The sequence below is a fragment of the Drosophila obscura genome, unplaced genomic scaffold (genome assembly GCF_018151105.1).
Source record: "Drosophila obscura isolate BZ-5 IFL unplaced genomic scaffold, ASM1815110v1 contig_4, whole genome shotgun sequence".
NCBI lineage: Eukaryota > Metazoa > Arthropoda > Insecta > Diptera > Drosophilidae > Drosophila > Drosophila obscura.
Window position 1 is genome coordinate 10,975,355 of NW_024542828.1, and position 17,474 is coordinate 10,992,828.

The 17,474-nt window shown below is 44.7% G+C and overlaps 2 protein-coding genes across 5 annotated transcripts in view; one reads left to right on the forward strand and one right to left on the reverse strand.

The window, feature by feature from the left end:
- The window catches only part of LOC111069948 (unconventional myosin-XVIIIa), a 33,119-nt gene extending 25,857 nt beyond the window's left edge, over window positions 1–7,262 (reverse strand). For 2 of the 4 annotated variants that reach the window (XM_022360202.2, XM_022360204.2), the window contains exons 1-4: window positions 7,161–7,262; window positions 5,650–6,181; window positions 4,768–5,589; window positions 4,568–4,711 (exon numbers count right to left, since the gene is read on the reverse strand). In XM_022360202.2, coding sequence (XP_022215894.2) covers window positions 4,568–4,711; window positions 4,768–5,589; window positions 5,650–6,120 — 1,437 coding nt within the window. In that variant the 5' untranslated portion in view covers window positions 6,121–6,181; window positions 7,161–7,262. Of the gene's footprint in view, window positions 1–1,067; window positions 2,471–4,567; window positions 4,712–4,767; window positions 5,590–5,649; window positions 6,182–7,160 lie in introns of those variants that run through there. The other 2 variants (XM_022360205.2, XM_022360206.2) reach the window with 2 other exon arrangements.
- A 1,015-nt stretch (window positions 7,263–8,277) lies between these two features.
- On the forward strand, window positions 8,278–13,798 carry LOC111070053 (RAC serine/threonine-protein kinase). The gene is made up of 7 exons (XM_022360352.2): window positions 8,278–8,605; window positions 10,996–11,814; window positions 11,886–12,083; window positions 12,144–12,533; window positions 12,594–12,827; window positions 12,894–13,040; window positions 13,103–13,798. Exons 2-7 carry the CDS (start codon window positions 11,311–11,313, stop codon window positions 13,184–13,186), a joined length of 1,557 nt encoding a protein of 518 aa, XP_022216044.1. The 5' UTR covers window positions 8,278–8,605; window positions 10,996–11,310; the 3' UTR covers window positions 13,187–13,798.
- Window positions 13,799–17,474: the final 3,676 nt, after the last annotated feature.

Genomic DNA, 17,474 nt, shown 5'->3' on the forward strand with positions numbered 1-17,474 from the left:
ATATCATTTCCCCCCCACCCGCTATCCGTTTATTGTAGTTTTATGCAGAACCTCTAAATAAGACAGACAGCTACGATACGACGCTAACTCCGTACCTAAATGAACACTTCCGCTCGTTGGAGTCCATCGTTGTCGCTGTCGCCGCGGCACCGCAGGCGTATTGAGCCATAAAGGAAAGCCATAAATGCAGCAACAAGACATCGGACCATACCATACCAAACCATACCGTAAATTATGAGACTCGGGGATTGTGCGGCCCGGCCCACGCACCGTCCAAGCATAATAATAATATAAAAGGTCTAACAACTAAATCGTACATTGGGTTCATGGTTCGGCGATCCGATCGATAACATCTTTTGTTCACTTCATTCGTTTGCCTGTTGCTTTTTATTGCATCGATCGATCGATCGGTTCGAGAATTACTAGAAAGTTTTTCCGATACGAATGCAACAGCTCCAGAACACTGTTCAACAGGGTTTTGGGTAGTGTTCTTCCACTAGGGGAGGGATCCTAAAAGGATTTCCAAATAAATTCTCTAAAGGTACAATAAAATCCTACACGGTTCGAGATCTTCCACAGTATTTAGCAATTATTCTTTAAAATCATTCAAAGTACTTAAAGAATAACCCTAATTATATGCATTCTGAGTGGAATATTATTTAGGAATCCATTAATCAGATCTTTAATATGCACGAATTTAGAAAACTCATTAGGGATCGAGTCATTGTTGTCTTCTTTTATTAGGTTCTTCTTTGAACAAATAAATTCCGGTGGAATCTTATAATCAAAAATGTTCTTATAGAGCATTAAAGATCATCGGAGATATGAAATATCTTTCATTGGCATTAAATTCCACTCTGTGTTGGATTCTAATCCGAGCGATTATAAAATTCAGATCAGAAATATTTAGGTCACATCAAAATTCACCCAAAAAACCCATAAACCTCCTTTCATATGCTAATTGAATCTCTTCTCATGCAAGATGTTTCTTTTTCTGCCAGGATTCAATTTCTTTGCTGCTTAGTGTAGCTCGTTCTTCATGGTTCTTCATGCTTGTTGCTTCATACCTTTTGTCGCTTGACGCTTGCATCATAATTTTTGTAGTTGGCGGCCAGCGCAGTGGCCCAAATGGCCGGCCATTGGAGGCCAATGTTTTGGGCATCGCGACGTCTGCGATAGGAGCTCCTTAGGCTGGGTACGGGGGACTGTGGTGCATTGGCAGCAGCGGCGGCAAACTTGGATGCGGCCACAGCAGAGCTGTTCCAGGGCGGACGGATGGATCCGGTTGGCGGAGAGGCTTCTGCCTTGCTGCGGAAACTCCGCGAACGACTGGTTGCTCTCTCAAAGATCGGAGTTATTGGCAGCGGAGGAGTAGCAGGGGCAGCAGCAGCTGCCGCTTCCTTGGCCTTGGTGGCCGCCAGACGCGGTGGCTTGGGCGGTGGCACTGCCCCGCCCGTGGAGCATGAGGGCCAGCTGTTGGAGTTCTCCGAGCCGCTCTCGCTGATCGTCTCCGAGCTGATGCTGTTCTTTCGCTGCGCCTTCGGTGTGGCCTTCGATGACTTGGTGGGTGCTGGCACTTTCTGGATTGCGGACTTGTTGGTGCCACAGGCATGCGCCTTGCCCGTGCAGCCCTTGTGGAAGGAGGGATTCAGTCCGGAGCCGGGTGCTGCCGGTACAGCGGGCACTATGCCGCCCCGCAGCGTCTGCTCAAAGCTCTTGGGCTTGAGGAACATGGCTAATGGCTAATGTGTGGTTTCTGCCTGCTAATCTTCTGTTATGTGATCACTGTTTGTGCACACAAACAATTGTCATGGCCAGCAGCAGCAACAACAGCACTTGGAGCATGACCAGAGCGTAGGACAGAGCAGATCTCTCAATAGATCTGAGATCTGCGGAGCGGACCGAAGCGGGACAATGGCAGCAGGGAAGTGAATGAGAAATTGGAGCGCGTTGAAAACCTTGGAAATGTTTGCTTTTGTGACTATCGGAGCACTTAGCGCTGCTTTGACATTAGACACAATTGCTGCCTGCCTCAAAATGGCCAATCATCGATCAGTCGGACGACTGGATCGGATCGGTCTTTGAGTTTGAGTTTCGGTTTTGAGTTTTTTCTGTTTCTGTTTTGCTGTTGCTGTTTTTATTTCTGTGTGTGTTGATTGATTGATTGCACTGCACAAGGCTCCAGTCACGAAATCCGAATCCGTCTCTGAATCCGTCTGCGAATCTGCGTCTCCGAATCCAACAACTCTCGTCTCGGAGTACAAATTATGAATTAAAGCCAAACTCGTCGAATGACAGCCAGAATAATCTTCATGGTTGCCTGTGTCTGTCCCTCCGCATAGAAAACATTAAAATCAACTTCGGGGGCCGCAAACTCCGCCGCTCGAACAACAACAACAACAACGAATTTCACTGTGGGTGTGTGTGGGGCCGTCGCGTCGTTTCGTCTCGTCTCGCGGTCTTTTCTTTTTCTCGATCTTCCGTCGTATACCGAACCTGGTCAAAGTTTTCAGCGTACTGACGGCCCTGCTCCCAAGCACCAAGCCCCAACGAGCCGACCGACCGACCAACGACAACAACAAACAAACTGAAAACAAGTCAGAACAATGGGAGGCATGCATAGGCATAGCGGATACCCATTAATCAGCGTGAACTTTCGGCATAAAATGACTCCTGAATGAGGGCTATAGAATATAATGTCAAGAGAAAAATAGTTACTGATTTGGATGACCTTGGATAGATCAATAGACTCGGATATCATATCTACAAAACCAGCAAAATATGTATCCATAACTTTGGCAAACATTCCTCGATTCTTCATCTTTAATAGCAAAAGACCCTTCCTTCTCTCTGTCGCTAAACCGAATATACCCCCTGGGCTTACTGGGTGCCGAAGTCTGCGTTGACGTCGCTGCTGTTGCTGCCCCGCTGCTATTTGTGTAGGCCGCGCCGCCGCCGTTCCAAGTGGGTGTAGAAAATGCACACACAGCTGCGCTGCAGTCTCCCGAAGTTGCAGTCAACGTTGACGTCGCTGCCAACGCTGGCAGCGCCTCGCTGGCTGCTTCGTTGTTCAAGGTATATTAAAAGGAAGAAAAGGTCGGACTAAAGACTTGATTGAAGGCGGATGCCGCAGGATAAAGAGAGGGTGACACACAAAATAGATTACCCCAAGAGCGGAAGTACCCACACCTTACAGTCAATATACCCTGCTATATTCGTGCTATGGCCCCAGGCGTACTACTGGGCTGCACGAGGGATCGCCGCTGCTGCTGCTGCTGCTGCTGCTGCTGTCTGAAAGACGCTTTGAAGAGTGGGCTGGCTGGCTGCTGGTGGCGTGTTGCATGGACGAATGCTAAAATGCATACCAAATGCAGTTCGAGTTTTTCCACAGTGTTGCCAAATCGGTTTATTTTTGTAGTCAGTCTGCGCCTCCGACTTCTTCTTGAATGGATGGTAAGAATGAGTAAGGCGCTGAAATATGTCAACGCCTTAGACGCGCCCAACCCAACACACAGCCAGCCCGAGAGACACATCCACAATCCACTACGAAAATATTTATAGAAAGGGACTAGCCCCCGCCAAACAGACTGGAGGATAGCCACAGATACAGATACAGATATGTAGATAGATGCATGGATGGCTGGATGGATATTGTAGATCAGAGAGGAGGGCGGGGACCAACAACAACTGACAGTTTCACAATATTTGTGCGAACTACGGAGTAAACACGGCGAGAAAATGTCAAACACGTTTCCAGGCATAGTCAACAAGTCAATAAGAATTGCTTTCCCAGTGTGGATGGGTGAGTGGCTCAGGGATGGGTATACGAGAACAAGCGGATACCCTTTGTGGGATTGTAGAACAAGAAATATTCTTTATAGGTTACATTTCGATAGATCTCAAAGAGTAATTTATAAGAACAGAACCATTAATTTACGAAAATGAAGGGAAGAATAAACTCTTATTTTCCCTTATTGTCTAGATTATGGAACATTATCTATCGTTTTTGCTTATAGCAAATGCTCTTTCCAACAATATCTCGCGAACGGAAATGCAATATCACATCTTATTGGCACAAATGTCATAGGCAGCTGATTTCCAGTTAGATCCTACCAATATTATCTGATTGGGGAACTACTACTCATGACTAACATCCCAAACACCATTCAACAGCTGAACATTAACACATTCCTCAGAACTAATGAATCACATGAATGAATACAGATGAGTACATGAATATTTATAAACTTCAATTGCAGATGGAATTCAATAAGAATTAAACTGCTTTAGAAATTACTCCATCGAAAGAGAACACATAAGAAATTTTTTACCAGCCCAATTGGGAATGGAGGGATCAGCAAAAACCTTATTCTAATCATAATCAGCTTCCCCTACTTCTCTTAATCAATCACCAGCCCGCCCCATAGATACTCGTACTAATGGACAATGTCGGTATGCAATTAATGTGTGGATGGAGGGGTTTGGTTCGGCTCATTGCAATGCTGCTGAGATGGCGTTGGCAATGGCTCCATCAATCATTGATCTCTGCTAACGATCGAGTGCTCACCTGACGCTTGAATCGCTTGCTGGCACTGCGCCGGAGGGTGTTGCAGTTGCCGTTGGTAATGGAATGATCGATCTCCTCCACGGTGGCCGTAATGGGTGCCATGCATCGCTTGCTCAGCTCCACCAATTCGGCCACAGGCTGCACCTATAGATGGGAAATGGTATTAGAAGGCTACTTAAGAAGAAAAACTTAAAACTTACCTCAACGGTGACAGCATCGCCGCTGTTCCGTATCATCTCGATGATAATCTCTCGGGACAAGTCGACCACGGGCGTGCCATTCACCTTGATGAGGCGATCGCCTGGCAGCAGACCCGTGGCGCCGCCTCCAGCACCGGGCTCGGCGAAGATCACCGGCCGAAAGATGGGCGACGTCAGCGACTCTGTGCGGTCCAGGCAGATGGCCTTGCGAAGGCTGAAACCAAAGTCCTGGCGCGGCGACTTCTGGCGCCGAATGACCAGCTGGCGAGGCGGAGGCAGCTGCACCAACTGCACTGGCGGCAGTGGCAGCTGCACATCCTCGAAGGAATGCACCCTGGCCCAGCGGTCGATGCCCTGCGACTCGCCAATGGGACTCAGCGAGAAGGGGGGCGTGGCGAACGAGGAGTTTGTGGTATCTGTGAGACTGTCGGCGCTGGGCGACGGCGATGTCAGCACATGGAGGTGCGGCACCTGCGGAGGCACTCCGTAGCGGGCATTGGCCGGCAGGGTCATGGCCCGCTGCTGGTGCGGCTGATCGCCGTCGCTACGCAGGCTCTCGACGGAGGTGAAGGAGGTGCCGTGCTGACTGGAATTTGAGCCAATCGATCCCGCTGCTCCGCGTGCCGCTCCCTCGTACAGCAGCTCGTTCTGGATGGTGTTGCGCATCAGCATTTCTGGTGTGCCACCAGTGGTGCCTCCACCTCCGCCGCCGCTGCCCGCTGTGAAGGTGATCTCCTCGTGCACGTTGGTCATGTTGCTGCGGGAACCCTTCAGAATACCACGCTTTGGCGGCTTGGGTGGCACAGGCGGCAGAAAGCGATTCTAGAGAGAGGATACCATCAGTTAGGAGGGAAATCTTCAAGCGTATTCCACTGGACTCACCTTTAGGCCACCGGCAAGCAGGGAATGTGTGACCTCACTGTAGTTGACACTGACGCCAGCGCCGTTGGACGAGCGACTCTCGATGTGCGTCATCACAGATGCTACAATTTCCTCATTGCCACGATCCTGCTCCGAACCGCTAGCTGCAGCTCCTGGAGCAGCTGCTGCTGCGCTCCCGTTGACCGCTGCATCTGCATTCAGGGCCGCAAAGAAATCCGCACTGTAATCCGCTGTTATGCCACTGGGCAGCTTCTCCTTTTCCTTGCGACGGCCGCGGATCTTCAGGGAGCGACGCACCTCGTCCAGCCGAAGCAGCTCGTCGGTGCTCATGCTGCCGGTGACGCCGCCAATGCCAATGCCGCCACCGTTGGTGCTGCCGCCGATCCCTTTAGCCTCTTTGCGGAGTTTCTTTTCGCGTTTGCGGCGCTCCTTCTCCTCGTCGCCGGCACTTTTTTTCATGAAGTTGAACATCTTCTGTGGTTGTTTGTGAGTGTGAGTGTGTGTGTGGGGGTGAGGGGTCCTTAGGTTCTAGCTGTGGGATAGGGATAACGATAGGGTTAACAATTCAATGTGTATAAGTTCAAGGGCGTGCCCAAGGTACATATGTAACAAAGGAGGTAAGTAAGCCGGCCGGAGAGAGAGAACTGAGAACTATTCAGCTTGGTTAGCCTCACCTTCTTTTTAATATGCTTGTCATGCCCCGTTAGACTGAACTAATTCGATTTGCATTTTTCTCTGCTCTGCACTCAGTCCTCCTCCCACTCTTTCGCTTGCGGTTGCGTTTTTAGTTTTCTCACACTCTCTCCATCTCACTCGCACTCTCGCCAAGAAACCCTGCGAGCAATGCACCCACCCACCCGCCTCACAAACAACAGTTATCTTCTGCAAGCCTGCATTCGTATTTATGTATGCATGTGTGTTTGTGTGTGTGTGTGTCTGTGGGTTTTTGTATTTGCAAAATCACATAAACAATGGCATATTTTTTTGGTTTATATTGCGTTTTCGCTTTGCTTCTGGCTTTGCTTTGTCATTGAGTTTGTTGCCCATTTGCCCTGTTTTTGTTATTAGTTATTCAATTATGCGCTTTCTTTTTTCCATATTTATTCCATGATTTTGTTTTGTTTTCTCACACACGAGCGCACACACACAAACACCGCACACTCACTCACTTTAGGCTCGGCATTGGTATTGATTGCCCCAGACTCGTCTCGCTCTCATTTGATTTATGTTTTCCACTAATTTAATGCAGACACTCTTCTAATTACCGATACAATCCAAATGTTCTCTCTTTTGAATCACAGCCTTCTAGGCTAGGCAGCAGAAAAGAAAGTCAGGGGAGTCAATAACACCTTTGTTTTTGCAGTTTTTCTACGCCTTTTTTTATGATAACACCATTGCACACACACACACTATAGGCCAGGGCATTCACTCACACGCACACAATAATATGCCTCATTTGTTTATTCAGAAAAGCAGTGGCTGCTGTTTTGTATAATTTATTTGTTTTCTACCTTTTTTCCCCTTGAATGAGCAATGGGAATTTCCTTTTCTTTGGATGGTATGGTTTATTTTTGAACATGCTCCAGGCTGCAGCTGGAGAAACATCGATGTGAACATCGCAAAAGCGCCCTCAAAACATCGAAAACATCGATGTCCGCAAACATCGTATTTACCGATAAGATATACCGCAAAAATACCACCTCGAGCACGACAATTTATAAAATCCAAAAAAGTATGCAATATCTTAAACGGACATCCTGACGCTGATGGAACGAATTTCTGTTTTGAACGACATCACTGTTGATTTGGTTGGCCACTTTTTCTCCATACAGATCTATCTATTTCAAAGACAAATTTAATGATGGCCAGCTGACTAACTACAAAAGCAGAGATAGCCCGATGGCAATTCATTGGTGGGAAGAACGCGACAGAGATATGTAGAATATTTTGAATACAAAATTTCACCGACCGACGATGGCGATGACTAGCTATCGATGTTTGTTGGTGGTGAGACAACTAGGGACAGTTTGACTTCCAAAATTGGTTACCACTATTAAAGCGTTATGTTACATGGCTCTTACATGAATTCTACACGATGAAATTCCCATTCCGTTCCACCACTACCCATACAGTATACTGTATGGCTAGTGTCTGCACTGCAAAGCTATGCACCCATCGCTTGAGAGCGATAGCTTCATAATGGTTTTGCCGATGCTTTAACCAAGGATATACAAAAATATACGATTTTTATATTGGACGGCAAGCATCCTAAAAAATTCCCGCTGCCCACTGTTTTCAATATATCTTCTAAAAAAGCTAGAACTGACTTGAAACAACAACGTTTCGACAACCCTGTTTAGGTGACACACTTTGCATCTTGTTATAATTGTTTAGTATTTTAGTATATTTTTTAGATTTTCCAGTATTTTTTAATGTCAAATGATTTTCTTCGTTTTTCGCTGCATTTGGTCATCGAAAATAGCCAGTTTTGACGGGAAAATAGCGGAATCGGCAGCACTGCCGATTGGCAGCACAAGAAAAGAAAAAACAATTGCTACCCTGAAAAAAAAGTGAAGCGTAAAAAACCAAATTTTATGGAAAATAAGTAAAATAAAATAAAATAACATTGTATTATGTGCAGCAAATCCGTGGGAACAGAAATACGTTTACGTTTTCTCGCAGTGAATTTTGTGTGTGATTTCTGTGTGTGTCGGCCCGTTTCCGTCCTGGTCGCACGGACCAACCGAACAACAGCAGCAGCAGCAGTCTAGAGCCCCGAGCCGCAACAACAACTACAACAACAATACATACGCACAATATAAGCGACGTTGTCGCGCTGCGTCACTGCTCTGTGTTTTTACGTTTGCAAAGACACAAAAAAAAAAAAGAAAACAGAAAAGAACGCAAAGCAAATAAAAAGTAAAAAGTCTGTTGCTTTTTTTGCCCAAAAACAGAGGTCGGTATAAAAAAAGGAGAATTGTTTTTAGTTTTTCCATCAATGATTTGTGTTTGTGGTGGTGAAGGTGAATGGATGGATAGAGGGGAAGCAGCAGCAGCAACATTTATGCCAAATTCCAATAAACAGCCGTGGCCTTTGTTATGTGTGTGTGTTTCAGACATCAATGCAAATAAATATGTATGTATATATGTTTGTGTGCATGTGTACCCCCCACACACCTCTTAATTCACCATAATTATGGTGTTTGGTAGTGGAAGGGGATGTGGGTGCCATGGACAGCGCCATATCGATGGAAAATCCTTCGGAAAAGGATGCTGTGTTAATTAGTGTCAATTAGCCACAATTTAGGATAAACTTATACATTTCGACACTCGTTGGAGCACCCTGCTACATGTGGAATACTACTTAATTGGAATATGCTACAGAAATCCATTTGCGAACGGTATCAAATGTCTTTCTCCATCTGCAGCTTTGAAGAGAGAAATATTAATAGCAGCTTTTTTTCCACCCAAAATAGGATCACTCGCACAGTGCCCCGAGCGGATTGTCTTTCAATTATTACTGGATTACTGGTTACACTTTCAGAAGAGAATCAATCGTAGCATGGCAGGATAGAGAATATATTATCAACAGAAGAAGATTGTCCTCATATTGGGACTGCTTTCAAATCCAATACATTCATAATTGATGTCTAGTGACCACCTTTAAACGACAAATGAGATAGCTGAATACCCTTTAGAGGCTACACCTGTAGGGTATTCCCCCTTTTAATTGGATCGAATCTTAAGCCTCACCTACACGGTCACACACACACATGCAATAGATATAGAATACATGTGTACATTTCCAAGAAATCTACATTCTCATAGCCCCCCTATCCCCCACCACTGTCTGATATATGATGGTAATCTAATGTACAATTTGATAACTGTATTCGTGTCTAGACATGTTGCGCTGCTTGATCACTTGCTGCACCCCCTGCTCCTGCCCATACTCGAGACCCCTCCCCGCCCCACCGCTGTCTGGCCGGCCTCGCACTTTGCAACACTCATGCATCAGTATGTGTGATGATGTGTGTGATGTGCATTTTGTCGATTTTTATTTTATGTACATTTGTTGTTTACAATTTTAGATAGCGAAAATTTGTACAGCCGGCAGCGGCCAGCCATCCCTGTGTCTGTCTGTCTGTCACTCGCCCTGTCGCTGTCCCCCTCCGTACTACCCCCCCCCTTCGACGTTGACATTTTCGCAAATTGTAAATGAATATGCTTTTGCACTTGTGTGCGTGAGTGCGTACGGTGTGTGTGTGTTTGCGTTTGTAAATGTGTGTAAGTTCATGAACAGCACTTCGCAGTCGCAGTCGTAGTCCCAATACCCTTTAAAGAGAAAGTATGATGTGTTTTTGGAGATGTTTGTCATGCAGAAAAGAATCGCCTTGTATGCTCGTGATTAGCATTTGAAAACGATTCGATATGGCCCTAACACTTAGTTTTTAGGGTAGGGAATGTGCCACCATCCAATGCAATCAAAATCAGTTGACTTCACCCAACATATCCCATGAGAACGTTCACTCTTCCAGGGTATCCTATGCTTCGACCCGTTCGAGCATAGCCTTCCCTTCTTGTTTTGATTTAATTTCGCGGTAAATGCAATCGCGAACAATTTTTGCTCGGTACTCGCTGGCGGTATCGCTGCGTAACATGTCGGGGAATTTCGTTTGAAGCCTGAACGTACCAAGCAGCAAAAGCAACAGCAACAATTGCGACAAACCCAATCGCTACGCCAATGCTGGCGCCTACAGCAACAGCGCCACTCGATGTGCCCCGCCATGCCCCAGGGCACCAAAAGCCACATCTGCATGTGGGGCAATGACTAAGAGTCGGCCCGCAAATCCCTTTGGGAGCGGATCCAATCGAATATTTTTTTTTGTAGTTGTTGGTTCGTCAAACCAGCTGCAGTTGTTGCAGCTGCTGACGCAAGCGCCAACAACAATTGCAACAACAATTTGCGGATTTTGCCATAAACATGCAAAATGACAATAACAATTGTTTATACACATGTCCCGTGCGATGATCGGTGGTAAATGCTGGAGCCCAGGGGCGGCGTGGGGCATGGGGTTTGCTGATGGGCGTGACAATCGGTATCAGTGTGCGATAAGCGTTTAGGGGGAGACCTCGATAACTTGGCTCCTCTCTCTCTCTCTCTGTCACTGTCCCTGTCTGTCCCTGCTGCACTAAAGAGCACTCATGGGAGTGCATTTGAGCGGGAGGAACATTCAATCTAACGAGTGATCTGTGTTAGCGAGTAATTCCACTGCTGTAACGAGTGTTTTATTGCTTTAACGAGTTGTAGCTTATAATCTTTTATTTTCTCTACTTTTACTACAGCCCCAACGGGATCATCTTTGATTTTCGCTTGCGTTTCGGAACAGCCTCAACACGAATTACCTACCATTTGCCCTGCAGAGGCGATTGACTGTGGTTGCCAGCCCCGCTGCAACAGGATCAGCCTCCGTCTCGTCCACGTCCACGCCCTCGCACGGCCAGCAGTTCGACCTAAACTCTACCAATAACAACAGCAGCAGCACCAACAATAGCAGCAGCCTCGACAACATCTCGAGGATACAACCATCCTGGCTAGACAGGAGCCAGCAGCAGCAGCAGAATCAGCAAGAGAGTTTGTCTATTGCCAATACACCCAACATGAGCATGGATTTGGCGGCACGTTCCACACTGGTGAAGGAGGGTTGGCTGATGAAGCGAGGGGAACACATCAAGACGTGGCGTCAGCGCTACTTTGTGCTCCGCTCCGACGGTAGTCTGATGGGATACCGCAGCAAGCCGGCGGACAGCGCCAACACACAGTCGTCGGAGCAGCCTGAGCAGCTCAACAACTTTACGGTGCGCGGGTGTCAGATCATGAGCGTGGACAGGCCAAAGCCCTTCACATTCATCATCCGCGGCCTGCAATGGACAACGGTGATCGAGCGGACCTTTGCCGTCGACACAGAAATGGAGCGCCAGCAGTGGACCGAGGCCATACGCAATGTGTCCAGTCGGCTGAGCGAAATGGGAGAGATGGCCATGTCGCCGTCAGTGCAGACAGACATGGCCGACGTGGACATGGCCGGCATTGCCGAGGTGGAACTCTCCGAGCAGTTCTCGGTGCAGGGCACCACCTGCAACAGCAGCGGAGTCAAGAAAGTGGTACGTATTCAATGGGAATCCATCCATCTGGGGAGTGCGTGATTGGAAAGCCTTATCTCGTCTCGTTGCAGACTTTGGAGAACTTTGAGTTCCTCAAGGTGCTCGGCAAGGGCACCTTCGGCAAGGTTATCCTGTGCCGCGAGAAGGCCACTGCCAAGCTCTATGCGATCAAGATTCTCAAGAAGGAGGTCATCATCCAGAAGGATGAGGTGGCGCACACACTCACGGAGAGTCGTGTGCTCAAGAACACCAATCATCCATTTCTTATTGTGAGTAACATTTGAAGGTATTCGACTATCCATTACTATAACATTTTCATTCCTTTGCAGTCCCTTAAATATTCATTTCAAACCAATGATCGCCTGTGTTTTGTCATGCAGTACGTGAACGGCGGTGAGCTCTTCTGGCATTTGAGCCACGAGCGCATCTTCACCGAAGACCGTACACGTTTCTATGGGGCCGAGATCATCTCGGCCTTGGGCTATCTCCACTCTCAGGGCATCATCTATCGCGACTTGAAACTGGAGAATCTTTTGCTGGACAAAGATGGCCACATCAAGGTCGCCGATTTTGGCCTGTGCAAGGAGGACATCACCTATGGCCGCACAACGAAAACATTTTGCGGCACACCGGAATACTTGGCCCCGGAAGTATTAGACGATACTGATTATGGACAGGCGGTGGATTGGTGGGGCACAGGCGTCGTCATGTATGAGATGGCAAGTTAATCATTTACTAAATTATATTGGATACTTATTAATTTGTATTGCCTTTTGCAGATTTGCGGTCGCTTGCCGTTTTACAATCGCGATCACGATGTGCTCTTCACATTGATATTGGCGGAGGAGGTGAAATTCCCTCGCAATATTACAGATGAGGCGAAAAACCTGTTGGCTGGCTTGCTGGCCAAAGATCCCAAGAAGCGTCTGGGCGGCGGGCAGGATGACGTTAAGGCAATACAAGATCATCCCTTTTTTGCGAGTATTAATTGGACAGATCTGGTGCTAAAGAAGGTTCGGAATTTACCATACAATGGGGGTAAAAGTGAAACCTATAATTGTTTTTCTGTTTATGTACAGATACCGCCGCCATTTAAGCCTCAGGTTACATCCGATACGGATACACGTTACTTTGACAAGGAGTTTACTGGCGAGAGCGTGGAGCTGACGCCGCCGGATCCCACTGGACCGCTGGGCTCCATAGCGGAAGAACCGCTTTTCCCGCAGGTAGGTGGATTGGCGCGGAGAATCTAAATACTTTTTACTAATCTCTTTATTTGCACTTGCAGTTCAGCTACCAGGGAGATATGGCTTCCACATTGGGCACCTCGTCGCACATTAGTACTTCCACAAGTCTCGCATCGATGCAATAGAACAACATCAACAACAAAACAACAACAACAAGAGTTAATCAACAACGTAACGTAATGTAATGTCACGTAACAAGCACACACCCACACATCATGTTCTGCTTTCATCACCTATAAACTATATACCTATAGCATATAGCATATAGAAATGGGCAAATTGAAATGAAAACAAAACAAAACAAGAAAATATTAAATAATAATAATAATAATTATGTAATACACAGAAGAAAAAGGCAAACAGGCAAAGGTTTTTCTTGCTACACAACAAATAATAAGGGAATTCAATTGATAGTAACTTATTTGTTCATTCATAATATGAAAAGGGAATGAAGGCGTATGAATGATATGAAGGAGGGAAAGTAACAGATCGTAGACCGTCGAAGCAGAGGAAATAATTTACCACATATGATTACACATATACCATATATCTATCTATATACATACTTATACATACATCTAATAATATAACACTGGGTGGCCGCCATCACCTCGAGTGGGCGTTCGGGGGTCTGGAGTGATTAGTTAATTAGTTACGACAACAACCATTTATTAAGCAAAAAAAAAAAAAAAACCAACTGAAAGCCACAACACACACACACACTTATAGGATATAGCGAACATGAAGATTAAGGTTTAACTGAACAGCAACAAAAAATCGAAATACAAACACACACTCTACATACATACATATATACACACACTCGTATCTATACATTATTTATACTCCAAAGAAGAAAACCACACAATAATTACGAGTTATATATAATGTTAAAAATTGCCTCTAAAGTGCTGTGCTTCATGCAAAGCAAAAACACCCCACAAACACACAGAGCAGAACAGAATAGAACAGATAGGAAAAGGACTAAAATCAATGGATAAATTGCAGTTTGAAAGGCGCCAAAACATTTTCAACAATATTTACCCCAATTGACGCCATTTTTTATTCTAATTTTTTTACCACAATACAAAATATTTGTACATATTTATATTAAAAAAAAGCGTGAGAAAAATGCCCTTAAAAAAATTACACAAAAATGAAAAGTGTCGCGTGGAAAATGGTTTAACCTTTGACACCCCAAACAAAAATATATACTTGTATAATTCAAAACTTTGTCATTTAAATTTTGGCATTGCAAAAAGTTCACAAAGTAAAAACACATTTTGTATTTGTAGAGCGATTCAGGCATAAAAAAGAAGAGATAAAAATCTAAATGAAAATCAACCACAACAGACTTACACCTAGTTCCACGAGGAAAAACTAAAAAGAAAATGATATAAAAAGGAAAACACTAAAAAAAAACAAAAAGAATTTTTGATATTTTTATATGCGCAATAAAAAGAAAAACAAAGGAAATTAGGGAAAACTAAAAAAACACAAAAAAAAAAGAAAATTAATTTTATATTTCGAAAAGAGAACAAAAAATATATAAAAAAGCAAAGCAAATTTTGTAAATAAAAAAATAATGATAAAACAAATCAAGTTCGGGCATTTCAGAAACAGTAACCAATACAAGAAAATGAAAGCATAATCTCTCTTCTATAGAATGTAAAACAAACCCTATCAATCGATTAAAACAATAACCAAGAAATACTGAAAACGAAATGAAGCAAAGCGAAAATGAAACGATATGATGCCAAAGAAGCGGCAGAGTTATAGAAGGGAACCTCGAAGAGTGGACAACCGAACCCATAGGTCAGACAGAGCCCCAGTCTTGTGTTAGGACTTGTGATGATGATGATTCCGAAAGGCAGTAGGAGAACAGAGAGAGGGAGAGAGAGAGAGATATCAGATATATCCGTAGGCAGCAACAGCTTGGCGTTTTGGCCCGACATCTAGGCTAGCCAATATCAATCTCAGATCGATCAAGCAATACATAGACACAATATAGAACCCTCATAAGCATGGCTTACTAGACATACAACCCAAGAAAACGACTCGTCACGTCACTACGAACTACTCTTTACTCTTCGACCCCGGCCCAAAACAAGATCCACTTTGATAGCATAAAGTGAGAACGTGAGGGGTAACTATAGCTATAGTATCCCATAACCGAATCGAAGCATTTCCCCAACCATAACCACAAAGGCGTGGACGGTGGTGGACGGGGAGGAAAATAATCTATAGAAATAGTTGACTAAGTTTACTGATTTTTGTAAGAGAACTTTTTGATTTCGATTTATCAACACACACGAACTGCAAAACTACAATGTGTTCTGAAGGAAAGAATGGCAGGAGGAAAACATGGTTTGAAAACTTGACTATATATATATGTTTAGGGAGATATATCCAGTCAGATCTTAGATCAAGTCGAGAGCAACTTGAGTTGTTTTTTGTATTGTAAAGTGAGAGAGAGAGAGAGAGAGGGAGAGAGGAGGGAGATGAAACGAGAGAGAGGTGGAGATAGAGAGTGAAGAAACCCAATCCCGAACCCAAAATATAACCGAAATATTGATTAGGTGTAATTTTTGATAGGCGAATTCTAGCAGAGTTCGCACAGTTTTAAATACTAATAATAATATTACTAAATAAAGATAATACCTAAGCTGATTAATTGAAGAAAGAAGAAGAAAAGAAGAGAAGAGAAAACGATTCAAGATCGAAACTAAAATATATTATATATTATATTATATTATATATTGAAGAGGACTAACGACAGCATCAACTGAGCAGCAACCATGTAGATAATGTACGATCTGCAGAGTACTATAATGATAACGATTAATTTATACGCGCTTACGCATACCAACATGCATACATTACGAGAATATATATATATATATGTATACATATATGTACAAGATATATATACGATATAAGGTGTGTATGTATATTATACATGCATTCAAAACCAAGTTTATTATACAGTGAAAAACATTATAATAATAAAAATACATAAAACCAGACGGGGTGTTTGCTTCGGAAGGAGTGGAAAAATGCTAACCTCTCCAGAATAGAAATAATAGAAAGAAATTCCATGGCAAATAACTTAAAAATCCAACACCTGAAACATTACAAAACTATTCTGCTATAATTTCCAGAGAATTTTCCACGTTAAGCTCCCCTCTATAAGAACTCCACACGTATCCAAGCATAGCCAGCTCTTCTCCATGGCAAAATTGGGTCAGGAAAACTATGCGAAAAAGAGGGAGCAGCAGAGTCCAGCAGTGGAGGAAGGAAAAACTCACTGGACAAGCGCCAATGACCGACTTAAATATTCGGGAGCAGCAGCTGGAGCTGGAGCTTAAGTCCGAGTGCGTGTTAGGCTCCAGTCGCAGTCGCAGTCCAAGTCCAAGTCCCAGCCCCAGTCATGGGATGTGGAGAACGCGAACAATGCGTTTTGTCCGATGATTAATTGCAACGCAATCTTGGAGGCCACGAGAGTCGAAGCCGTGGCTCTGCTTGGAGGCCGCCGCGGCGCTGTCAGCTTTCCCCCAACCAATAGTAGGTACATACTGGTGGTGTACGTCGCATGTACGTCTGCCTCTGAGCATGATATATAGACAGAATGTGTGTCGCGTATTAACTGAGACACAAAACGGATTCGAAATTAAATTTTGCGACCAGAGGTGCAACGAAAGCGAAAGTGAATCTGAATCACATTGAACTTGAGATGGATTTTTGGGTGTGGGTTTGTTGGTAGAGTGCAAGTGCGAGTTGCCAGATCTGGGTTGGGTTGGGTTGGGTTGCATCCTTAAGCTAATATTGCACCGGGCTATGACGGCAACAGCAGCAGCATTGATGGTGTGTGCCTGCCGGAGGGGGCCATAGAGGCGGCCTAGCCCTAAGTGCTTAGGAAAAGTGCGATTTGTACTTTCCCTTTTTCGATGCGATGCTGAGCTGACGGATGAGACGACGACGACGACAAATGAAATGGCAAACACCAAATCCAAATGAAAGCCCCCAGGTATTGGTTAGAGGCGAACAGCGAATGTTAGATGCTCTTGGTGGGGAATTGGAACTGCATTTGCTAGAAATTTGGTAGAAGTTTTATGAGATCTTCCTATGATCTTGGGCAAGACCTGCAATCCTGAATGCGTTCGTTAAATCTAGCAGCATCTTTGATAGGAAAGATTCTATGAAATATCTAAAAAAAAAACAAAATTATTATGAAGGGTACTCACACTCTATCGTGTGGATTCGTAGGTTAGAGGAATATCCTGCCTAAGATGCTCCAACCTGAGAAATATGTGGATAAGAGTTTTACGAGTCTATAGATATATCTTTTGCTCTGCCTATCTTTGCTTATCTTTATAATATTTCTAGTTATACCCTTAACTCTCTCATCAGTCT

Excerpts from the sequence above, each read along its gene's own strand:
- LOC111070053 (XM_022360352.2), top strand. The coding sequence starts at position 11,311 with ATGAGCATGGATTTGGCGGCACGTTCCACACTGGTGAAGGAGGGTTGG. Across the intron at positions 12,084-12,143 it reads CCAATCATCCATTTCTTATT|TCCCTTAAATATTCATTTCA; the intron begins GTGAGTAACATT and ends ATTCCTTTGCAG. Across the intron at positions 12,534-12,593 it reads GCGTCGTCATGTATGAGATG|ATTTGCGGTCGCTTGCCGTT; the intron begins GCAAGTTAATCA and ends TGCCTTTTGCAG.